This window comes from Rhinoraja longicauda, chromosome 10 (assembly GCF_053455715.1).
Source record: "Rhinoraja longicauda isolate Sanriku21f chromosome 10, sRhiLon1.1, whole genome shotgun sequence".
Lineage (NCBI taxonomy): Eukaryota > Metazoa > Chordata > Chondrichthyes > Rajiformes > Arhynchobatidae > Rhinoraja > Rhinoraja longicauda.
Genome location: NC_135962.1, coordinates 53027245 through 53054065, shown reverse-complemented (window position 1 = coordinate 53054065; position 26821 = coordinate 53027245). Strand labels below are relative to the sequence as shown.

Here is a 26821-nt window from a genome sequence, read left to right as displayed (position 1 = left end):
GACACTCACATAAAACTGAATGGAAGGAACGGAACTGATCGGAACACTGTCAGTTACTTGTCAGAAAACATAAGCCTCAATTTAATACATGTTTACATCCTACTGCACTTATATTGCTTAACATTTGCTAAACTTATTACATGTTACACCCGACCGCACCTTATATTTAATTACATTATTTCTTTTATTTTTTTAAAAACCGGCACTACCGATGCATTTGCAATATGTTAGCTCTGATTGCTGTGCAATAACTTGCTGTCTTGATTGCACTGTACACTGCCTTGACCGTATTGTAATTGTTTTGTCTATATTGTATTAGAGGTCAGTTTGTTTAATTCAGTAGATTAGGTTTAACTTGTTATGGATAAAGGTTTATCCTTTGTACTGTCTGCTGTGTGTGATTGCATCATCTGGACTGCTTTAATTTCGCTGTACTTTGTGTAGTGAGAATAAAGGTCTTTTACATTTACATTTACATTATAGTCTTTCCCCAATAAGACCCATAGCATTTCTCTAAATTCAGAGAACTCTGCCACAGTTGGCAGGAATGGCTAGAGATAAACCTTAAAAATTACTAGTAAAGAACTGAGTATTTTTGGAATATGCAGTGCCCTTCAGAACATTGGTTTGCAAAATATATGGAAGCATGTGGGAAAACTCTCAGTGACAGGTTTCTCCATCCAGATATCATTAATGAGCCAGACCAGTTGATCAATCATTGACAGTGCCCTTGAGTACTATGTACTTGTCAGGTTCATGAATCATACTACATTATCTTCTAAGCATTGACTTGGTTTTGAACTTCCAATGTCTGGCCTTAATTTTAAAACTAGATTCAGATTAGAAATGGGTTAAAACTACAAAAGATAATCTCTAGTTTCCTATTTATTACAGAATTTATATTATAGGAGAGAGAGGTTCAAATAAAGGCAAAGTTACAAATTTGGTTTTGTCAGTCCCTTAAATTGTGTGACTTTTGTTTTACATTCAGCAGCCAAATATATGTATTTTTCTTTTCATTTTGCACCTTTTAAAATCTATTTTCTTAGTCCTTAAATGTTTCAATACTGTAAACAAGCCAGAGATGACAAGGATGTATATTTATAGATTTGGCAATCTAGTTTGCTACAGTGTTGAGCTAGAAATGTCATTGATTTCGACTAGGACACATAGAATATTTAAAATTAAGTAATTAAAGAGGATTTACAATGAAATGATTAAATACAATCAGATTTTTTTTTAATGTGGTTCACTGATGAACTTTGTATGTGACACATGCTGGATATATATGAGACATATGGAAAATCATTTATTAAATGTACCTCTTGGCCAAACATTTCTCCCTTCATCAATATAAACAGGGGTGCAGTGCTGCCGGAGCCCACTGGAGCGCTGCTCCGGCACCTCTGTAAAAAAAAAAAGCCAAAACAAACAGCGGGGAGTTTTAACTGGTGGGGAATTTAACAGCGGCTGCTCTGGCACCAGTGACAGCTCCGGCACCTAAAGAATTAGCACTGCAACACTGATCATAAAACAGGTTTACTAATCATTAATCTCACTACTATTTGTGGAATGTTCTGAGCATAAATAATTGCCCAAAAAAAGCATGTGCACTAATAAAGCAATAATTCATTGTTTGATAGACTTTACATTGTTTTGCTAATATTATAAGCTATTACTAAAATGCTTCTTTCATTTATAATGGGTGCCAATTATGGTGCAAATCATTCCAAGCAGTCTACTTTTTTAAAGGTGAAATTTTTAAAGGTGTAAATCATTCCAAGCAGTCTATTTTTTTTAAGATGAATTTTTACATTATAAAACAGAAAATGAAGTAGTGTTCAAATCTATAAGCTTCTGATATTATAATGTGATGGAAAATGAGGGAGGGACTTGACAGCTTAAGAAGCTAAGATCTTGACTCCCATTTAATAGGTTACAAGTCCCAAGACAGCCTTTCACTGCCACTAGTTTGTCCCACTTGAGCAAATTCCATCAGTTTCTGTCTAAGACACTAATGAAACACATACAGCAGACTTCCATATGGATGAGGAACAGCAGAATGTAAGTCAGATGATAACCTGCAAAGAATAAGGGTGATTTTTTTTCTATGGAATCACAAAAATTAAAAGACTGTTAACCTACAGAACAGATCTGTGGATGCTCCCATGTGATCTCTGCGTCAGAGCTCCCACGTGGTCTCCATGTCAAAGCTCGCACATGGTCTCCCACTGGTACTATACAGCACGAATTGTTAATTTACACGTGCACAGTCATACTTCCGTTTCTGACTTGCATAACTGACTTACACAAGGGTCCGTGGGACATCACTTTTAAGTTAGTCAGGGAGTGTCTGTACATGCATCCATGGTGCTGAAGTGGAGATGGTTGAGAGCTTCAGGTTCCCGAGGTGTAAATATCACCAACAATTTTCCTGATCTAACCACATTGACACCATGGCCAAGAAAGCACATCAATGCTACTATTTTCTGAGAAGACTAAGGAAATTAAATGAATCAATAGATATCCCCCTTGAAGGATCATAATAGAATATGGTCAATACGTGGCATGTAGCCAAATACTCCATCAACCCTCTGCATGTGTATGTAGAGAACATACTGACTATTTGCCTTTTGGCTTGGTGGCTCATATACCCAAAAAGAGTAGTGGATATTGCTTGTTCCATCATGGGTATTGATCTATCCACCATCAAAAGGGACAATAGGATATTAGCTGCCTCAAGATGCCAGCTAATTTCATTAAAAACCCACACCATGCTCTCATCTTGTTGCTACCACCAGGAAGAGGTAGAGGAACCTGAGAACCGTTGCATGCAGATTCAAGAACAGCTACTTCCCACCAACGATCTGACACTTGAACTGCGCTTCACAACCCTAACTACGATTGTTCCATATAATAATTAAACACTCTTGATAGTTTGCAAACTCAAGTACTCTTTTGGTTTTATGTAGGTCAAATGGTGTACAAACAAGCCATTCAGCCCAACCAGTCCACGCCAGTGTTTGTGCTTCTGAAGAAGGGTCCCGACCCCAAAACGTCACCCATTCCATCTCTCCAGAGATGCTGCCTGTCCTGCTGAGTTACTCCAGCATTTTGTGTCTACCTTTATGCTTATGCTTTTGTTTAAGCATCTTTCAAGCTTTCCTCATCTATATCTATCTTTGTAATCCTTTAGTCTCTCCTCCCTGATGTTCATATCCAGCCTTCCCTAAATTAATTCGTACCATTTCCTTCATCAACTCCATATTTAAATTCCACTTAATTCCACATTCTCACCGTTCTTTGGTTAAAATTTCTTACTGATGATTTAATCCTTGTTGAGAAATCCAGACCATTTTTTTTGATGTTTAGTTTCTAGTCCGTCATGAACTGTTTGAGACTGAGCCAGAGAAGATGTGATCTCTTGCTACAAAAGTGGAAAATTAGAAAGAGACCACACTGCGATTGTGGCTTTGACGACCAGACTTTGGCTCATATCATGGAATTTTGACTGAGTGATCCTTTTGTAGTGAAATTACATCTGTCCACACAATCTCACCTAAACCCATTGATTGTGTCCAGAATCTCAACATACAACATTGATTTAAAGTTCACATAGCCAAATGCAAACAGAAGATAAAGGGCAGGGTATAATGTTCTGCTCTAGATAAAATATTATATCTTTTAACCTGTTCCAAAATACATGAATAACAAGGAGTAATTTTTAAGATTTTGGAGCTTAGAGCTTCATTTGTATTTATTATGATGTCATCTGAAACTTTCAATGAGATTCCTCAATCTGATATTCTACGAGAGCCAACAATTTTACTGGATGTGCACCAAGTTGATAATTAAGCAGTCAGATTTGCAAAGCAAAGCGGCAGCCTCAGCGGACTTCAGGAGATGGCAAATATATTCACACCATATGTGATCTTGTCATTTCCATTAGATATTTTTCATATTTTATGGCAACGATTTCATCACATCATATTGTAATTATCTGAACTATTTTTCCCCTTTGAAGGTCTGTTTGAAGAAAATATTTTAGACATGTGTTCAAATCTGCATCAAATCTGCATTAATTAACAATCGAAAGGTTTCCAGCTGCACAAGAAGCAAACCGCAAAGGAACATATCGTACACCACCGAACCATAATTGTTTTACTATTTTACTCAATTAAAGTATGAGTCTCACCAGCACGACTCCTAAAAATCTTAAGACAACATACCCCAAACAGTATGTTTTGCTTTGACCGGTTAGATTCTTGACAGTAACGCATTATTGGAACGTGCTTCGGGTTTGGTTTACTTTTGTCACATAAACGAGGTACAGAGAAAAGATTTGTTTGCATGCTCTCCAATTAAATCAGTTCATGCTGTACAATCAAAATTTACACAAGTACAAATCATTCAAAGAGAAATATACCAGAATGCAAAATGCAGTTTACAGCACTGTCACATTAACATTCCAGAAAAAAAAAGTCCAGTATCCACAATGAGGCAGATTGGAAGATTGGGACTACACCCTAGTTTGTGGGATGACTATTCAGTAGTCTGATAACAGAGAGGAAGAAGCTGTTTCTGAGTCTGGCTGTATGTACTTTTAATTTTTGTATCTTCTGCATGAAGGGAGAGGGAAGAAGAAGGAATGACTGGGTGAGAGTGGAATTTGATTATGTTGGCTGCTCTCTCAAGGGTGCATGGAGTGTGAAAGTGGGGAGTCTGGTCTGTGTAGTGGACTTGGTTACATCTACAACTCTGCAATTTCTTGCGGCCTTGGGCAGAGCTGTTCCTAAACCAAGCTGAGATGCATCCCAATAGAATGCTTTCTGTGGTGCATCCATAGAGGTCGGTGGGAATTGTCAGAGACATGCCATATTTTGTTAGTCTCTTGAGGAAGTAGAAACTCAAACTTGGTGTACTTTTATGGCCTTAGCTTCGTTATGGTCGGTACAGGACAAATTGCTGAGGAACTTGAAACTCAACCATTTCCACTTAAGCACCATTGATGCTCATTGGGGGATGTGCTCCACCATACTCACTGAAGTCAACAAATAACTCCTTCATCTTGCTGAGGAAGAGGTTGTTGTCTTGACACCATGTTACTCAGCTGTCTATCTTTCCTGTATTCCATGTCACGATTATTTGAGACCAAGCCCACTACAGTTATGTCACTTGCAAAATTGTAGATGAAATTAGGGCAGACTTTGGCTGCACTGTTCTGAGTATTTCAGGAGTATTGTGAGGGATTGGGAACATATCCTTGCAGGACACGGGTGTTGAGACTTGTTGTGGGTGATGAATTGTTGCCTATTCTCACCGATAGTATAAACAAAACAAATTGTAAATATTATTCAATTTGATTTATGTCTTTCTTGCCGACTTATGTAAGCACATTCACAAATACATCAGGAACTGTCAGATCAATCTTTATCTCTGCTGCAGATTTTAATAATGTATTTTCCATTTGCCATTGGTTCCAACTATTTGGCCATAATTATACTGCAGTTTTGTTTTAATGTATTTTGAAATAGAGAAGGTATTTATTCACAAAATGCTGGAGTAACTCAGCAGGTCAGGCAGCATCTCGGGAGAGAAGGAATGGGTGACGTTTCGGGTCGAGACCCTTCTTCAGACTGAAGAAGGGTCTCGACCCGAAACGTCACCCATTCCTTCCCTCCCGAGATGCTGCCTGACCTGCTGAGTTACTCCAGCATTTTGTGAATAAATACCTTCGATTTGTACCAGCATCTGCAGTTATCTTCTTAAAATAGAGAAGTTTTGGAAGCAAGTTGCAAGAAATAATACATTTTCTTTGTGTCATGATGCAGCTGCAACTGTGCTGCTTAATACGGCATTTGCAGGTCTGTTGAACATATTTTAAAGCCACAGTTTAATCTAACAAAATGGTTTGAGATTACAGCTGTTAAATTTTTAACCATACATAGCTGTTTCCAAGCACAACCCTGTAAAACCAAAAGGCCTTCTATTTTGATAAATCAAAAAATTATCTGATTTGGAGGTTAATAGACCATAACAGACCCAAATTCAAGCGCTATTTTTCATTTTTAGATGGATACATTTGAAAACTAGAAAGTTGTAGAATAGTGGAATTGTTGTCGCACTGGTCGAGAGGACTTGCTTACACTGACTAGTCTACACTAACTCCATAATAACAACCCACCTGTCCCAATCCACCAGTTTTTCCCCACAGCCCTGTATACTATTTATCACTCCAACTGCCGATGTGTCCATTATCATTACAGGCAGTGTGTTTTAGATCTTGTGTTCTCTGCATAAAACAGTCTTTCCTTGAATGTCTCATGTCAAATGTATGTTTTTTTATAAGCATTCACAGATGGAAATAGGTTTAATCTATTTATCCCAACTAAGCTACACATATTCACATACTTTCATAAAAAAATATTGCATCTCTTTGCCTCAAAGAGCATATACCAGGCTTCTTCAGATTAACTTTGCAGGTGAAATACTTCATCCCTGGTACCAATGAATAGGTTCTGAACCTTCCTAAGATGTTATAAACAAAATAAAATGCAATATCCAGTTGTGGCCCCACCAACATCTTACAAATGGTTCAAAACAACCTCTGCAATTGCAATCCAGACCTCTGATTATAAATCTCAGGATCTCTAATGCTTAATTTTTACTCTCAAGTATTTATGCATATGCACACTCGGGTCCCTCGTTGAATATATTTGAAAATAATACCACTTAGTCTATATTTTCTCTTGTACTTTCTCCCACAATCTATCATCACTTCACATATCTACGTCTTAAATTTCATCCCCTATTTGTCTGCCCATTATGTAACCCATTTTTCATGCATGCTATTACTTTGGCGACAACTTTAAACTTTGTGTTATCTGCAAATATATTTTAAAATCCAATGGCGCCTATTGTCTATTGCCTCTTGGAAATTACCAATGTCAAGTTTAAAAAACAGCAATTTACTTGTTTTTTCTTCTATCAAGAGGACTTTATCCACACCAGGGCTAGTATTTTGTGTGTATTATGAGGCGGTTGCTTTCTCAACAGTAGGCTTTATTTCATGAATAAAATGGGAAAGGTGCAGTGCCTAACCTGTGATGTTGTGCATGTGCTTCTAATGCAATGTTAAGATTAAACGTACTAGCCCAGAAGTACCTAATCCAACGTTGTAATAGAAATAATTAAACCAAAAGTGATGGTTACTCGAATCTAGTTATTGGTGAGATTGTCCATTAAAGACTTGTGTTAATTGATCCAATTTATTGTCAGCAATCTTCTCCTGGCCTCCCCATTCCTGCCCTTACCCCCCCCCCCCCCCCCAATTTGGATGTTTATGCTCTGTATCTAAAATATCTCTAAAAGCCACATATTATTATGTTTTGCCTTCCAATCATCATCATCATCGGCGATCACTCGAAGCGAGTATGACTGTCCTCTTTATGGAGGACGACTGTGCGTGACTTTGTTTAACGTGGGGAGACTGCTGCACAGACAGCCACCACACGGTCCTTGACAGATCTGGGTCAGGATCCAGTGGCATGGAGTCCAAGATGACCGGGGACCCTTTTCTGCTGCAGCCTTCATCCGCCAACCCAGCTGTTGTGACGCTCCACTAAAGTCAGCCATCATCCTCCGCCTGTTCCACGGTGAGGTCTTGGTTTTAATTGCTCTTTGTCAGAGACCTCCCTCGTGACCTTACCGCCATGGGTGACCCTACCGGGAGCATAGCTCCAGACGGCATTGCTCTCGGGACCTCAGGATCACACAAGCTTCTCCACCACAACAAGCTTTTCCACCACACAATCCACGGAGAAGTCTTCCAATATTTGGTTCCACTTGATCCTGCCCAGATATATTCTCTTCTTGTTGTAATTACCCCTCCTCCACTGAAGAAGTTCTCCTCTAGATTGTTCCGTGTTCTTCTTCATTATTTGTATAGTCCACCTCATTCTCCAGAAAAATACTTTACTCCATCTTATGTTAAATAAATATGGATCCAGGTATTTCCCCAAATACACCTCAGTAATGTCTTTATATTTTTATGTTTACTCTAAGTATCGCACTAAATGTGAGATAATTGAAATGCCTCAATATCACCACTGTACCAATAATCATTACTTTTAAGGTACATTTCAACTTCTTCCCCAACTTCTGGAAGCCTGTCTAGAAGATATCAACCCTTTTTTCTCAAATGTTATGAAATGCAGTAGAAACAGGTAACTGCAGATACTAGTTTACCAAGGATAGCCGCAAAATGCTGGAGTAACTTAGCAGACTAAGAAGCATCCCTGAAGAACATGGATAGGTGGCGTTTCAGGTCAGGACCCTTCTTCAGACTGAGGAAGTAACTCAGCGGGTCAGGCAGCATGCCTGGAGAACATGAATAGGTGAGATTTTGGGTCAGTCTGAAGAAGGGTCCCAACCTGAAATCTCACCCAGACATTTTATCTGGGGATGCTGCCTGACCCACTGAGTTACTCCAGCATTTTGTAACCTTCTTTCTGAAATGCAGTATAGCATCTGGCTCATCCTCTTCCTTGTGCAGAATATTCTGCACTTTCTTAAATTTATAGTTATCTTAAACTTCTATTATACCAAATAGAACATGCTTGGAGAATTCTGTAAAATCCTTATGCTATAGTATAAAAAAGTATTTGGAAGCACAAGAGGATGAAAAGCAATTTCCTTGGACTAGAAAAAGCGATAATACCCATTAAGAAAGAATGAGGAGTGTTGAGTGTGACGAATGTAGATGTTTACAATTTTGAAATGTTTTTATAGAATATTATTTCTTCAGGTGTGAAGAACAAAGCTCGAGGCCATATATTAGAAATAGGTAATCTGGATGTCATACTATTAGAAATACTCCAAATATTCACAAAAATTACCAGAGAATGGTAGAAAAAACATATGATGCATTAAAGGAAAACTGGACAAGTACGTGAAGGAGAAATAATTAGATTATGCAAATTGTGTTAAATAGAGAAAGAAAGGAGAGGCCCAAGTGGAGTATAAATTGTCAGAAAATCTGATTGGGCTGAATGTCTTTTTTCTGATGCACATTGTTTAAAATTCTATATTCACGCATAACTTGTGTTTCAACTAAAGTACTGGTTGGATTGCAAAACAGCAGCTGTTTAAGGCAGATTGCATATAATACCTAGTTCATAATATGTCAAACATTACATTCATATGCAAACTTAAGTAAATCCAACATGTTGTCATGGAATAGCCTCACTTGTTTTGAGGAGTGGTTTTATGAACCAGTACCTTGAAAGAAAAATAAACACAACTGTTGATTCTTTTGTCTTCAAGTCATCAAGGACCCACCCCCTCCCCATAGCCCCGATAGTTGATTTGTTCTCTAACGCCATGAATTTTACAGTAATTCCCATTATTCCATTAAAAAATGACCATTAAGCATCAAATAAAATAAAAATAACATACATAAAATATTTCAGTATGAGGAAAGCCAAGTTTGTTCGAGTGAGAGCAGACACATCATCAGTGATCACATTTTAGGAGTGTATAGGATTTGGCACTCTTGTCTATCTTACAATTTATACTGGCCACAGACCACAGTCTGTTGTGTTGGTCCAGGCCTAGGTCCAAGGGCTGCAATAAGTTCAGGTTGAATTGAGGGTTTATAGTTTATTTAGTTTCGAATTTTTAAAATGGAGTATGACCAATTAAAAGTCAGAATCTGAGCATTTAAAGATTAAACAAGATGTACTGGATAAAACTATGGAACTTCTATATTATCTAAGACCAGGAGGAACTGCTTAATTGACAATAAAAAGAAACATTCTTATTTAACTACGAACAGGTTAGGTCTTAATGGTATAAAATAATGTTTTTGTTTGGCAAGCTAATGGGAAACATAATAAAATTAAGATATTATTCTGACTCTTAAGCAGTCCTTTGGGATTGAAGATAACTTGTTTCTGCTGAGGCATAAAAGCCAATGATCCCTGATTTATTTTAACATGGTTAGTCATTGCACTTTCTGCCTTTTCAGAGCAAGGCCTTTTCAGAACTGGAGTTAAGGTCTTGCTGTGCACACATAGCTCACATCCATGCACACTCTAAATATACACAAACATAATCTGACCATCCACTAACAATAAGAACACATGATCTTACACACACACTTTTGCACAGCTCCCATCCCTCAGTCTCCCGATCTTCGACCCCTTTGTTTTAAATGCTTCCCTCAGTCTCCCCCATTCTCTTGTTTATCGTTCTTTTCTGTACCTGCCCACTTTCTCTTCTCATTTAGACTGTTTCCTCTCCCTTCCTTAATTCCACAAATGCATTCTATCTTTGCTGCTCCCCTATCTCCAGCTGCTATGTGTTCACCTCTCTAATAATGAGATTACTCACTCACTGACTAATGTGGCTTGCCTTCTATAGGGCTCGCACTCCAATTGCCAGTTGTCTTCGATATACATACCTACCCATCCCACACCTAGTGGCCCCAACACCTGTACCACCTGAAGCCTGCAACCTAGCCCATAACATCCAGATTTCACACACCAAAGATTTGGAGAATCTTTATTTGCCTTCCCGTTGCTACCATCTGATGAATACTGCAAACTCCTGCTAGGCTGCTGAGTCTCCCGACCGCTGGCCTCTTTCAGAATCGAGAGCAAATAGTGTAATAGTAAATTTGTAATAGTGAAGATTTGTTGGCTTTTGGTTCCATCATTTCTTAAAATTTACTTAGCCAGAAGAGGCTGAGAAGCATATTTATATTGTGTTGATCAGTGGAAGTGCTAGGTCTGAAAGGAATATGTTTCAATGAATATGTTCCTATGTGAGCCAGAAGTATGAATGTTACCACTAAACCAAAAACATTCTTTCACACTTGGAGAGAAAGTGATCAAAGCGCAATATAAAGACAAATACCATTACCATTGTCAGATTTCCCCCCATTATCAACACCTTCAGCATCAATATTGATGAGAAACTCAGATTAATGAGTCATATCATTACAGTGGCAACAAGGCAAGTCTGAGACTTGTTATCCTGCAACTAGTAACCAAATGATTGGTGTGAATGGTGCTGTATCCATTACTGTTCACTATTTATATTAACAATTCAAACAAGAATGGTATTGCATAGTTAGTAAATATGCAGATGATATTGCAATTGTGGATACAGTAGACAATGAAACAGATTATCTGAGATTATAACCGGATTTTAATCAACTGGGCCATTGGGCCGAGGAATGGCAGATGGTGTTTAATTTGGATACATGCGTGGTGTCCATTTTGGTAAGACAAGTCAGGGCAGGATTTAAACAGCATATGATAGGGCTCTGTGGAGTGTTGTAAAAGTAATTCCTCAAATGTAGCTACATAAGTAGTCAGTATGGTGGGGAAAGCATTTGGCATGCTTGCCTTCATTGGTTAGGGTTTTAAGTAGGGGAGTTGGGACATAATTTTGTAGCTCTACAAGATGCTCATAAGCCAACATTTGGAGTATTATTTAGGACTGTTCCTTGGGATGTAGGAGGCTGAGGGATGACTTATTGTTGAGGTTTATAAAATCATAAGGGGCACAGATAAGCTGAATAGCTGCGGTCTTTTCTCCAGTGTAGGGCAGTGAAACGCTAAAAGGGGAAAGATGTAAAGGAGATGTGAGGAGCAACTTTTTCACACAGAAGGCAGTGTATACAGTGCGCTTCATAATGTTTGGGACAAAGACCAATCATTTATTTATTTGCCGATGCACTCCCCAATGAGATTTGTAATAGAAAAAATCACATGTGGTTAAAGTGCACACTATCAGATTTTAATAAAGACCATTTTTATACATTTTGGTTTCACCATGTAGGAATTACAGCAGTTTCTTTGCATAGTCCCCCCATTTCAGGGCACCATAATGATTGGCACACAGCAATGTTCATGAAATCTTCTGCAGGCAGTGGTCATTGACAAATCCACACCTGACTCCTGAAGAGTGTTTCTGATCTGTCGGACAGTTGTTTGGGGATTTTTCTTTATTATATATAGAGAGAATTCTTCTGTCATCAGCTGTGGAGGTCTCCCTTGGCCTGCCAGTCCCTTTGCGATTAGTAAGCTCACCAGGAAACGGGGCTTCAGGAAACTGGGCTTCTCTTCTTCCATTATAGATGAGGCTCTCACTAGGGCCTCTTCTACATCCCGCAGCTCCACTCTTGCTCCCCCTCCCCCCATTCGTAACAAGGACAGAATCCCCCTCGTTCTCACCTTCCACCCCTCAGCCAGCGTATCCAACAAATCATCCGCCAACATTTCCGTCACCTACAACGGGACCCCACTACTGGCCACATCTTCCCATCCCCTACCCTTTCTGCGTTCCGCAGAGACCGTTCCCTTTGTAACTCCCTGGTCCACTCGTCCCTTCCTACCCAAACCACCCCATCCCCGGGCACTTTCCCCTGCAACCGCAGGAGATGCAACACCTGTCCCTTTTCCTCCCCCCTCAACTCCATCCAAGGACCCAAACAGTTTTTCCAGGTGAGACAGAGCTTCACCTGCTCCTCCTCCAACCTCATCTATTGTATCCGCTGATCTAGATGTCAACTTCTTTACATCGGCGAAACCAAACGCAGGCTCCGCGATCGTTTCGCTCAACACCTTCACTCAGTCCGCCTTAACCAACGTGATCTCCCGGTGGCTGAGCACTTCAACTCCCACTCCCAGTCTGACCTTTCTGTCATGGGCCTCCTCCAGTGCCATAGTGAGGTCTGGAAATTGGAGGAACAGCACCTCATATTTCGCTTGGGCAGCTTGCACATTGACTTCTCCAACTTTAGATAGTTCCTCTGTCCCTCTCTTCCCCTCCCCCTTCCCAGTTCTCCCTCTATCTTCCTGTCTCCACCTATATCCTTCTTTTGTCCCGTCCCCCCTGACATCAGTCTGAAGAAGGGTCTCAACCCGAAACGTCACCCATTCCTTCTCTCCTGAGATGCTGCCTGATCTGCTGAGTTACTCCAGCATTTTGTGAAATAAAAGTAAGCTCACCAGTGCTCTCTTTCTTCTTAATGATGTTCCAAACAGTTAATTTTGGTAAGCCTAGGGTTTGGCTGATGTCTCTTAACAGTTTTATTCTTGTTTCTCAGTCTCATAATGGCTTCTTTGACTTTCATTGGCACAACTTTGGTCCTCATGTTGATAAACAGCAATAAAAGTTTCCAAAGATGATGGAAAGACTGGAGGAAAGATTAGATGCTGGGAGCTCTCTTATACCTGCATCAATGAGGCAATTAAATAAATCTGAGCATTTACAAACACCTGTGAAGCCATGTGTCCCAAACATTATGGTGCCCTGATATGGGGGGGGGGGGGGGGGGGGAACTGTGTAGAAATTAAAGCTGTAATTTCAACATGGTGAAACCAAAATGTGTAAAAATACCCTTTAATAAAATCTGACAATGTGCACTTTAACCACATGTGATTTCACGGCGATCGTTTCGCTCAACACCTGCGCTCGGTCCGCATTGACCAAACTGATCTCCCGGTGGCCGAGCACTTCAACTCCCCATTCCATTCCCAGTCTGACCTTTCTGTCATGGGCCTCCTCCAGTGCCATAGCGCGAGGCCCACCGGAAATTGGAGGAACAGCACCTCATATTTCGCCTGGGCAGCTTGCAGCCCAGTGGTATGAACATCGACTTCTCCAACTTTAGATAGTTCCTCTGTCCCTCTCTTCCCCTCCTCCTTCCCAGATCTCCCTCTATCTTCCTGTCTCCACCTATATCCTTCCTTTGTCCCGCCCCCCTGACATCAGTCTGAAGAAGGGTCTCGACCCGAAACGTCACCCATTCCTTCTCTCTCGAGATGCTGCCTGACCTGCTGAGTTACTCCAGCATTTTGTGAATAAGTCACTGAAAGTTGGCGTGCAGGTACAGCAGGCAGTGAAGAAAGCTAATGGAACGTTGGCCTTCATAACAAGAGGATTTCAGTATAGGAGTAAAGAGGTTCTTCTGCAGTTGTATAGGGCCCTGGTAAGACCACATCTGGAGTATTGTGTACAGTTTTGGTCTCCTAATTTGAGGAAGGACATCCTTGTAATTGAGGCAGTGCAGCGTAGGTTCACGAGATTGATCCCTGGGATGGCGGGACTGACATATGAGGAAAGATTGAAAAGACTGGGCTTGTATTCACTGGAGTTTAGAAGGATGAGAGGGGATCTTATAGAAACATATAAAATTATAAAAGGACTGGACAAGCCAGATGCAGGAAAAATGTTCCCAATGTTGGGCGAGTCCAGAACCAGAGGCCACAGTCTTAGAATAAAGGGGAGGCCATTTAAAACTGAGGTGAGAAAAAGCTTTTTCACCCAGAGAGTTGTGACTTTGTGGAATTCTCTGCCACAGAGGGCAGTGGAAGCCAAATCACTGGATGGATTTAAGAGAGAGTTAGATACTCTAGGGGCTAGTGGAATCAAGGGATATGGGGAGAAGGCAGGCACAGGGTATTGATTGGGGATGATCAGCCATGATCACAATGAATGGCGGTGCTGGCTCGAAGGGCTGAATCGCCTCCTCCTGCACCTATTTTCTATGTTTCTATGACATCTTACCTGTATTTTGCTTGCATTTTCCTGTATTCTTGTATCATTTATCCATTCAATTTATCCATAAGGAAAGGGAGCGCAATTATCTTGTACATTTTTAGTGGGATAAATACAGGAAAACTGTACCCAATTGTTCCTTATATTATCAACTCTCCAGAGATCATTCCTTTGGAATAATTTAGAAATATTATTTCAAAATGACACAGCATTTATGACTGCTACTATATTGGAGTCCTTTGAAATTCTAACCCCCAGTACCCACCCCTCCAAAATAATATTATCCCTTTAAAGTTAATCACAACACGTGTACATACGATATAGTTGTCTTACACGAAATGAAAAATGACGAAAATTTGAAGGGAATATTTATGATTAGTTGTTACCACAAACTGGATTCATCCAGTGAAATTCTTTTTTTTCACAGTAACGCTACTTGTTTTCTGCCTCTCTCATTGGAAGACGGTAAACAGTATTCTAATCATCTCAACGAGTTTGCCATCAATCTCATAAAATCTCAAAGTTAGCACTTGTTTGACATTGGCAGCCTAGAAGTTGCTCTTCTCTGTGACATTACGTGTGTGTTCGTGTGTGCGCGCGTTGATGCGTATTTCAGCTTGACCCGAGAAAAAACTTATTTTCAATTTTGCTAAAACCAAGTGATTATTTGAAATAAGACACTGCGAGGCTTAAGTGATCTCCCTGGGATTGAACTGCTCTCCCTCGTCGCTTGATCTTAAAACCTAAAAGAACTCGAGGAAGTCATTAAACAACACCACACCGCACAACCTCCACAGGCATTGGCGATAATCAAGTAAACTGCCCGAGTGGGCAAACGAAATGGAGTGTGTACTCCAGGTTTTTGTGTCTATAAACGAAACGTGCACTCCGTTAGAGATTTTGTTGGAGATGTGTACGAGTTATCCTCGACCCCGTTTGCTTATTTGAGGTGAGGGGCGTTTTGCAGTAACTGTGGAGACCTCCTAAACACCGATAAGAAACCACTATTGATAGAGTGTACTTTCAATATTTATCCTCCGTGTTTTGCGATTTGTCATGAACCAGACAACCATGAACCAGGGCAGAAAGAATGCCAATTGAGAGTGAAAACTAAGTCTCTTTCTGCGGCATTGATAGAAATGTTCGCTCGACCCCACCTCCTCTCTCGAAAGTTCGCTTGTTGGCGCCCTTCGTTTTTGTTAAGAGCATGAAGTCATTAAAGCGAGGTTTGTGATTTAATTCTTTCTGGCACTGTTTATTAAAGCGGGGTCCCTTCTCAACCCCGGAGCCAAACAGAGCACACCAGCACGAGGAAGGATATCGTTAGCTTGCTGATGCCATTTAGCCGAAAAGCACGAACTTCTTCCTTATTTTCACCCAAAGGACAAACGTAAAATAACTGGAGCGATATGATATGGGTTTTGGAAAATTACACTAGCAAGCTCTTTCACCAATGTATTTCCCAGACCGTGCAAATGCTATGGTTACACGCACATAGACAAAATACCAACCGGAGTGCTGAACAGTTCGGTTCAATCAATGTCTCAACCCAAGAACTACCAGTGAAAGGTATTGATTAATACCATTTACGGCCTGGGCACAACCACGTCTGTACAGAGCTTCGGGGGACCCAACATACGTTTGTAATGAGTTAAAAATGCGAATCTCTTTTTTAACCTCTAAATTTTAACTCATCGACTGCCGCAAAGCAGAGTTTGATTTCGCCAGTTGAAGGAGAAGGAATGGGCAAAATAAACTCTGCAGTTTTGCAAGGAAGACAGCGAGTATCATTTAAAATGCTCGTCTTGTTTATTAGCAGGCTGATAAAGATAGGCTGCGTTCAGGTCTCTGAATGGTTTCTCGGCACATTGGGAACCGGGGATCCGGGACTTTGGGAATGTTTGTCTTCAGTTAAGACAAAATGTAAAGAAATGCTGAGTCGTGGGGAGACTTCGGCACTGTTGCGCCATCTGCGAATCCAGGCTGGCGTGCACAGTGCAAGTGGAAACTTAAAAACGAATTCACTTGAGTAGATAGTGCGGGGAGGTGCGGAAATTCAAGGTAAATGTTCAGCTAGGGCTGGTTAATAGAGACTGGGTGCGTTTTATGTCTTACCCCTTCAAAAATATATATTTATAATAGACAATAGGTGCAGGAGTAGGCCATTCAGCCCTTCGAGCCAGCACCGCCATTCAATGCGATCATGGCTGATCACTCTCAATCAGTACCCCGTTCCTGCCTTCTCCCCATACCCCCTCACTCCGCTATCCTTAAGAGCTCTATCCAGCTCTCTCTTGAAAGCATCCAACGAACTGGCGGCCTCCACTGCCTTCTGAGGCAGAGAATTCCACACCTTCACCACTCTCTGACTGAAAAAGTTCTTCCTCATCTCCCTTCTAAATGGCCTACCCCTTATTCTTAAACTGTGGCCCCTTGTTCTGGACTCCCCCAACATTGGGAACATGTTTCCTGCCTCTAATATGTCCAATCCCCTAATTATCTTATATGTTTCAATGAGATCCCCCCTCATCCTTCTAAATTCCAGTGTATACAAGCCTAATTGCTCCAGCCTTTCAACATACGACAGTCCCGCCATTCCGGGAATTAACGTAGTGAACCTACGCTGCACGCCCTCAATAGCAAGAATATCCTTCCTCAAATTTGGAGACCAAAACTGCACACAATACTCCAGGTGCGGTCTCACCAGGGCCCGGTACAACTGTAGAAGGACCTCTTTGCTCCTATACTCAACTCCTCTTGTTATGAAGGCCAACATTCCATTGGCTTTCTTCACTGCCTGCTGTACCTGCATGCTTCCCCCTTTGGCGGTTTCAATTTAAATACAAATTTCTAGAACAATGTGGTTCTATTTTATAGCGGCACGTGTAATATTGTAATGAAAGTTAAGTATCGAAATATGACTTGGAGTTAGTCCATACTATTCCAGCGACCAATATTTATGTACTGCATAATCTTTTTATATCGTTGACCTGTGACACATCGCCCATGTGTTCAAATGCATTGCAATGGTTATTGTTCTTAATATACAACCATAAATGAATGTTGTTCTGAGATTGCAATTCTCACCCTATCAATCTGCCGCTCGGCGCGCGTCTCCCTTGGTTCTGCCTGGCAAACTGCCTGCTCCGCGACGCAGAAGCGCCGGCCGCCAGCCGTGTCCTCGAAGCACCTGAAGCCACCAAACTGGCCCGCACAGGTGAAACAGGATTCACCCTTCGCAGTGAGACTGAGCTGCTGCCCGCATCAGAAACAAAACCAGTGCTTCTCGCGGAGAGGCCGGCGTGACCCGGCCACCACTGTGTGTGCCGGCCACCCTGGGCGGTCCCGAGGTGTGGTCGGCTTCTCTCCCGGGATGATAGAGCGCTGATTCGGGATGTAATCGGGCGACTCGCCCTGGCTGAGACAGCACTGATTCTCCGGGACGTGACGGGATTGTAATTTGGCGGGTTGTGAGCTGTGCGTCCAGGCCCGGCTTCAATCTGTCCATTCACCCGGGCACGGCGAGTGCTGATCTCCCGGGCATCGCTTTCGCCAGTGGTCATTTGGCTCACTGCCCGGTGTGAAACAGGCATGTTAGCAACGGATGGCATCCGGGACGACGCGGGATTTCTCTCCGGATTGCTCTGCCCCCTCAGTGTTGCGGTGTGGCCAGGTAACCTTACATTATTCACTACTGTCAGGTTAGAGACCCCGTGTCCGGTCCTGAGTCCCCACAACTGTGCGGACCTCCCGCGGAAATCCCTCTGAGACTCGCTCGGTACAACAGAGAGCCCCAGAGCTATCAGTGTGGCGATGCAAATCTCCAACCAACTGCGCCCCATGTTGCACTCCGGACGATTTCGCCTTTTTCCTGAATGAGATTTTCACTTAATCCTGGGCTGTGGTCCTGCAATATAATCCCCAAAGTTCTTGCGCAAAAACGCAAAACAAAACGCCTCTTTGCAAAGCTCAAGTGAAAACGTATTCCTTAAAATAAAAACAAATGGTTCTGCATGCAGCATTTAAAATGACTCCTCAGGTCGCTCCACATCCACGTTTAGAAGTTTGCCGACTCTCCTGGGTCCCAGCGCATGTGGGTGACTGTCAGTAACTGTGGTTAAAAAAAAAAATCAGCTTCTGCCCTGGAGTTTTGAAGTAACTCTGGCTTCCCATTCGGATTCCTCCTGAACCAGGCATTACGTACAGGGGACGCTCTCGCCCACTCCCGGTGAACTCTGACGTAAGGATAGAACCTAATTTAGTATCGAGAGCGAAATAAGACCTCCCCCCCCCCCCCCCCAATATGCATGCAACAACACCCTGCCGCTCACTGACAGGACACTGGGAGGAAGCGTCTTCACGGCGGAAGAACAACGGCATGGGGAAAGATCGAGCGTTTAAAGATCTTGTATCATGCGAGAGTTTGGTCTGAGCGGCGCTGTCGGTGCATTAAACCGCGCTCTGATCATGGAATGCTGGTTCATACAAGTTGTGCTACCTATCCTCACATAATCTGCATCTTAATATTAAGAAAGGCGAGCTCTAATTGGAGCGTTGACCTCCCGGTGAGAGATGACCGACCCGACAGCCAGGCTCGTTTCCTGAGGTACTTTAGGAAGTGGCCAGTAATTAGAGAAACAGAGTTATCGCAGCTTTTAACGCTGTTCGGAGCTCGGCACCAGCCAGCGTTTAAACTTTTTAAACTTTTTAAGCATTCGCTTTCAAAGTGATGGCAATATTAATAACTTGTTTATTCACAAAATGCTGGAGTAACTCAGCGGGTCATGCAGCATCTCGGGAGAGAAGGAATGACCAGTCTGAGGAAGGGTCTCGACCCGAAACGTCACCCATTCCTTGTCTCCCGAGATGCTGCCTGACCCGCTGAGTTACTCCAGCATTTTGTGAATAAATCGATTTGTACCAGCATCTGCAGTTATTTTCTTAATAATTTGTTTATTTATCCGTTTGCAATGGTATCCGAACGAGTCTTTTCCAAAAGATGAATCCCTCTAAGGGCCCGTACTTGCAATCGCTTCGTTTCCCTGCCCCCGCCTTCGCATCGACACAGATGTCGAGTTCGCTGCTTTAAACAGATGCCGCTACAAATCAAACTCGTGTGGAAGTTCAAAGCACTTTGAGCAGCGTGGACTACCAGTTTTCAATCTATGCGCATCGACGATGGCATATTTTACCCCAGTCACAGCGCAGTTAGTGAAAGTGATCTTGATTGTCTCTTTTGCAGGAGTCCCCGAATTCATTTAACTCCTATGGCGAGCAAGAAATATATATCTTCCCTCTATTAGCCGCCCGATTCCTCTAATCAAATACTTCCCCCCCCCCCTTTCCCCATTGAAGCAGAACACCACGATACGACCATCTCATGGGTACCCTAAATGATTTGAAACATTGGTCCGTATCCATCGTTCCCGCCTGACTCACTCGAGAGATTAGCTAGGTATAAGATTCATAACCGACATAACTATAGTCAAAATGTGAAGGAAGGAACTGCAGATACCGGTTTAAACCGAAGATAGACACAAAAAGCTGGAGTAAGTAATTCAGCGGGTCAGACAGCATCTCTGGAGAGAAGGTGACGTTTCGGGCCGAGATGGGTCTTGACCTGAAACGTCACATATTCCTTTTCTCCAGAGATGTTGTATGACCCGCTGAGTTACTCTAGCTTTTTTGTGTCTATAATCAAAGTCAATCCGAGGGTTTACGTTATCTTGCTACCCGATCCAAACTCAAAGCTCAGAGTAGTGCAGGTCGAATAGCCAGGCTCTGAAACAGCCCCGGAGCTACGTCGAGATGCCTGAACCATTTACGTGCTAATGATAATCCAACATAAGGAAGAAATTAAACATTTGATCACCACATGCTACAAATCTCCCGTTATTTTTAAATGCCACTCCCAGCATCTTAACGTCATGCTCGGTCTATTTCTATTGAGATGCCCCGAATGGTTGAAGCAACAATTTCCATTCGAATAACGCCTTTATACCAGTAAAACGTCCAATAAACTGGGTCCGTACAACATCGCTGCGTCATGGTTGTCTCCAACAAATATTGGAAATGAATTTCTGCGTAGACAATAGACAATAGACAATAGGTGCAGGAGTAGGCCATTCAGCCCTTCGAGCCAGCACCGCCATTCAATGCGATCATGGCTGATCACTCTCAATCAGTACCCCGTTCCTGCCTTCTCCCCATACCCCCTCACTCCGCTATCCTTAAGAGCTCTATCCAGCTCTCTCTTGAAAGCATCCAACGAACTGGCGGCCTCCACTGCCTTCTGAGGCAGAGAATTCCACACCTTCACCACTCTCTGACTGAAAAAGTTCTTCCTCATCTCCGTTCTAAATGGCCTACCCCTTATTCTTAAACTGTGGCCCCTTGTTCTGGACTCCCCCAACATTGGGAACATGTTTCCTGCCTCTAATGTGTCCAATCCCCTAATTATCTTATATGTTTCAATAAGATCCCCCCTCATCCTTCTAAATTCCAGTGTATACAAGCCCAATCGCTCCAGCCTTTCAACATACGACAGTCCCGCCATTCCGGGAATTAACCTAGTGAACCTACGCTGCACGCCCTCCATAGCAAGAATATCCTTCCTCAAATTTGGAGACCAAAACTGCACACAGTACTCCAGGTGCGGTCTCACCAGGGCCCGGTACAACTGTAGAAGGACCTCTTTGCTCCTATACTCAACTCCTCTTGTTACGAAGGCCAACATTCCATTGGCTTTCTTCACTGCCTGCTGTACCTGCATGCTTCCTTTCATTGACTGATGCACTAGGACACCCAGATCTCGTTGAACTCCCCCTCCTCCTAACTTGACACCATTCAGATAATAATCTGCCTTTCTATTCTTACTTCCAAAGTGAATAACCTCACACTTATCTACATTAAACTGCATCTGCCATGTATCCGCCCACTCACACAACCTGTCCAAGTTACCCTGCAGCCTTATTGCATCTTCCTCACAATTCACACTACCCCCCAGCTTAGTATCATCTGCAAATTTGCTAATGGTACTTTTAATCCCTTCGTCTAAGTCATTAATGTATATCGTAAATAGCTGGGGTCCCAGCACCGAACCTTGCGGTACCCCACTGGTCACTGCCTCCCATTCCGAAAGGGACCCATTTATCCCCACTCTTTGCTTTCTGTCTGTCAACCAATTTTCTATCCATGTCAGTACCCTACCCCCAATACCATGTGCCCTAATTTTGCCCACTAATCTCCTATGTGGGACCTTGTCGAAGGCTTTCTGAAAGTCGAGGTACACCACATCCACTGACTCTCCCCTGTCAATTTTCCTAGTTACATCCTCAAAAAATTCCAGTTGATTTGTCAAGCATGATTTCCCCTTCGTAAATCCATGCTGACTCGGAATGATCCCGTTACTGCTATCCAAATGCTCAGCAATTTTGTCTTTTATAATTGACTCCAGCATCTTCCCCACCACTGATGTCAGACTAACTGGTCTATAATTACCCGTTTTCTCTCTCCCTCCTTTCTTAAAAAATGGGATAACATTTGCTATCCTCCATTCCACAGGAACTGATCCTGAATCTATAGAACATTGAAAAATGATCTCCAATGCTTCCACTATTTCTAGAGCCACCTCCTTAAGTACCCTGGGATGCAGACCAGGATTTCTGCTTAATATAGATAGGATCTAACGAGTTTTTAAAAACATTTTGGGTTAGCCTATCCTTTGTTAAATTATAATTGGACAAAATGTAGCGTTTCAGAGGTTTATGAAATGTATGGCTGGAACACAGATAGGAAACAGAAAACGAGCTGCCTGCCCCACAGCTATCACCGGTATTGCACGCACAGCATAGTTAATGTGTAGAATCAAAACAAGTCGTTATAACACTCAGTGTTGAGATTGCTTTGCAGTTCCATATAAACTGTGTTGCTCTGGACTAAAGATGTACCAATCTAACAGAAGAGAGAGAGAAAAAACAAAGGAAAAGCAATTCGCTCTGCAACAAATTGTCACATGGACCATAGAGAGAAAACCAGCTTTTGGTCATTGCTTTGTGGTACACAGATGTAAGTGCTATTCTGTTTCCCTGTGTTAGAGTAACTATTTATAACATGCTGACCCTTTTATCAACCTCGACAATCCATTTCTGCAATAGTGTTGGCAGTCCAAATACCTCAAGCCGATGCCAAGACCGTACTTACTGAAGGACACAAAGTACTGGAGTAACTCAGCAGGTCAGGCAGCATCACTGGAGAACATGGATAGATGACGTTTTGGGTCGGGACCCTTCTTCAGATTCATGTTCTCCAGAGATGTTGCCCGACACGCTGAGTTACTCCAGCACTTTGTGTCTTTTTGTGTAAACCAGCCTCTACAGTTCCTTGCTTCTCTGAGATGGCACTAATTGAACTATACTAAGTTGTCAGCTGTCTCAAGAGAAGTGACCCTTATACCCTGTTCATCGTCACTGGTGAGTTATATCAAGCTAACATCTTGAATATATTTGCAAAATACCATCAGTTCCTGCCCATGGGGCCTGTTGGCACTTAATAACTGCTACACCACCATCAAGTACACCAATTGCTGTTTCCCTCACCCTCATTTAGGCCAGTCTGATCATCTATCAGTGTTTTTTCTGCTGGCTTACTGACAGAGACTGCAACGCAAGACACTAACTGAATGAGTAACACAGCAGTGGTCTGTAGAGGCTGAGCATCCACTACAGGACTAACCTGAGTCAGTGGACATGGACATGTTCAAGACCATTTCACCCAGCCTAAATTAGTATAGTTCAGTAATCACTAGTTTCATGAATAAATGCCTTGACTACTACTTTCTGACAAAGCCATTTGGGGTCTAACCTAACAGGAATCTTTGGATAAACAGGGAGATTCGTTCTCAAGCTGAAGTCCAGATCCAAGACTTTCAAGGCAGATGATTCTGCACTGTACAAAAATAAGGACCCAGTATGATTTCTGCAGGGCTATCAGTGATGCCAGGAGAGAATTCCAAAACAAGCTGAGGCTCAATTTAATCAAGCAGATGCCAGGCGATTGTGGTAGAGTCTGAATACCATCTTGGGCTACTAGCAAAATTTGAGAGTGATCTCTGGCAAGGTCGCATCTCTACTGGGTAAGCTCAATAGTTTTTACAAGCAAATAAAGCTCCACCTAGGAGCTATCTTCATCCGATTCCCTGCTGGCTTTGTCCCAGAAATCACAGTGATCTGTCTTCACCAGAGTAAACTCTAGGAAAGCGACTAGTCCAGATGAAGTCCCGGCATGGGTTCTGAAATCGCTCGCCAATCAACTGGACACAGTCCTTACCAATATCTTCAATTTCTCATTTCAACAATTTTATATCCTCATCTATGTCACAAAACCTCCACCATTCATTTCTCTCCCTCAAGGTTGTTTGCTGAGGCATTTGCTCCATTCCCTGGACACTCATGACTGTGTAGCCAAGTACAACATCAACTCTTTAAGTTCACTGAAAATACCACTGCCGTCAGCCGAATCTGCAACAACGTGAAGACAAAATGCAGGAAGAAGAACCTAATGTCCTGATAATATCATAATCCTTAATGTCAGCAAGACAAACTAATTGTTTTTTGAACTAAGAGAGCAACGGGGTTAATACAACCCTGTCCTAATCAATGGAACTGCTGTGGAGATGGTCATCAACTTCAAGTTCCTAGGCATTCATATCATAAACAATCTAAATTGGCCTCTTCTCACTAATGCAGTGATAAAGAAAGTGCATCAACATATTTGCTCTCTTCGGTGTCTGAGAAGATTTGGCATGTCCATGAGACTTCACTCGAACTTCTACAGATTTGCTACAGAAAATATTCTGAAGGGATGCATCTGTGTTGGCAACTGCACTGCTCTTGGCTGCATGAACCTGTACAGAGTGGTTAACAGTCCTATCCATCAAAGGCCTGTCACTTCCTTCCATCCAGTCCATCTTCACGGCACGTTGCATCTCGAAGGCTGGAAGAATCGACATGGATGTTTGACACCCTAGCTATTCCCTTTTCTATCGTCTACTTTCTGGGAGAAAAATATAGGAGCTTGAAAGCTTGGACATCCAGACTTAAGAATAGATTCTTCTCCACAGCTGTCAGACTCCTCAACCAATCACCTCTTTCACACCCCTTCCTGGAGGTCCTACTCCATTCTCTGACTTTTAACTCTACTTCTTTCAGTCATTCCATTAACAATACAATGTTTGGATGTGGTTCTCGCACAACAATCTTGCACCATTCTGCCATTTTGCACTTTTTGTTGCTTTTTGTATTTATCATCACTTTGTATGTAGTTTATTTTGTGAGCTTCATGTGAATAAGGAATTTCACAGCACACTGGTGTAGATGATAATAGATTAATCAGCCTGTTGTCCTCTGACAAATTAAAATATCTTAATTTTTATAAACCACTCAAATGGTATGAACAAAATAATGGTCGACTTAAGTTTCAAGTTTCAGTGATACAAACTGAGGAATCAGTGTTACATTGGTTACAGATTGCTCTTGGGACATTGAGCTGGGAGGTTTAGAAGCCAGGAAAAGTACTAATAACAGAATAACCTCGACAGTAAAGAGGTGAAACCCATAATTTCCCCCACACAGTGAGCCCTGATTTCCATCCTGCCTTTGGGGGTAGGTTGGACAGGAGGCAAATAAAGAACAACTACTTCTCAACAGGAAAGAAATGTCAGAGGGCAAATCAACCAAAGCCATTTTCATAATTATATTTCCGCGTGGCACTGTTTTCCATTATAGCTGGGAAGTTATTTTACAACGGTACTACTTAGCAAAAGTGGAAAAGAACATATGCAGAATATAAGCCTTTACTTAAGGTTAAATTTTGTTCACAATTTATTTTCCTAAGTGTGCATTTAAAACAAAAATAATATATATCTCAGCTGTAAAATTTATAAAATTCAAACCAAGTGAATGCTATCTGTTTCAATTCAATTAAGAACAGCTTGGCCTGATTGACAATATCTTTTGGTATATCTATGTTCTTGGGAATTATCCTCTTACCCTAGCTTGTTAGTGAATTTGATGTATTCCCCATCATCTGAGACTCTTAAATTCAAAACTACTTCAAAAAGAATCGAAAAACTAGTAAAGGCTAGAATAGTGACAACTCAGATCAATTAGAATAGTATATTTTATCCATGTTTTGAATGATATCATTTTAAAAAACAGTCTGCTACTAGTTCCACAATAACTGCGAATCATTATTTATTGTATTCTGAAATATTTGAACATAATTTACACAATAACACTTGTAAAGCGTATCACTACTATTTACCACACCATACTAGGAAAGACTTCAACAAAACATAGTCATGGATTAATAGGTTATTGGATTAAAACAAGTTGGAAGATTGTATTTTAAAATCTTTCAAGAGTTCAATAGTGTTTTATCAATAGTGTGTCACGTGCACAACACAGTGAAATTCTTTCAGGTAAATTAAGTTAAATTTACAATTGGTTTAACAACAATGAAAATATAGCCATATAAAGACATGGAAAATATTTTCCATCTTACATGCCATGTTCCACTCAATGCATTTCAATTGTGATATTCTAGCTTCTACCATGAGATGTATTTGATGTGTTGAGATAACTATGAGAATAGCAATTGGTCAAACTACTTTAATTAAAATTCTCAATGGATCTTCTGTCGTATGTCTTTTAGACCTGCAGCTCCGTTGAAGCGAGCCAGGCCAACGTGTCATCGTCCAGATCAATCAGACCTCGTTCACCATTCGGTGGCCGGTATTTGGGGCAACTGGTGACTATGTGCTCCACTGTCTGTGTTGAGTCCCCACACTCGCAGAAGGCACTGTCCATGAGACCCCATCTCTTCATTGCTACTCCATAGCGTCCGACACCTGTCTTCAAGCGATTGAGGGTTATCCACTGCTTTCGGGGCAGGTCCTGGCCAGGGACGTCCATGGGTTCACCAATGTAGCGGTGTGGCCTAGATGGTTCCGCTGACTTCCACTGGTCTCTCCATCTCGTCTTGACCCAGGTGGCCTTGGAAGTGTCGACCGGTGTTGTACAGAGCAGCTCGTGGGCTTGCATGGCAAAGGGGCGCATTGACTTGAGGCGCACATGTCGTGGTGTCTCTGTGACCATCTGATGGAGAAGGTGGAAATCACTAGTCTGTGCCTTTCGAGAAAGGGCCAGCTTGGCTGCTTCTCGTTTGATGTTGGCCGGGGCGTTGCCGGCAA

At 41.9% G+C, this 26821-nt stretch overlaps 1 protein-coding gene across 3 annotated transcripts in view; it reads right to left on the bottom strand.

The window, feature by feature from the left end:
- LOC144597455 (latent-transforming growth factor beta-binding protein 2-like) overlaps nt 1–18766 on the bottom strand; it is a 172173-nt gene extending 153407 nt beyond the window's left edge. For all 3 annotated transcript variants that reach the window (XM_078406876.1, XM_078406878.1, XM_078406877.1), the window contains exon 1: nt 17659–18766. In XM_078406876.1, coding sequence (XP_078263002.1) covers nt 17659–18413 — 755 coding nt within the window. In that variant the 5' untranslated portion in view covers nt 18414–18766. The remainder of the gene's footprint in view (nt 1–17658) is intronic.
- Nucleotides 18767–26821: the final 8055 nt, after the last annotated feature.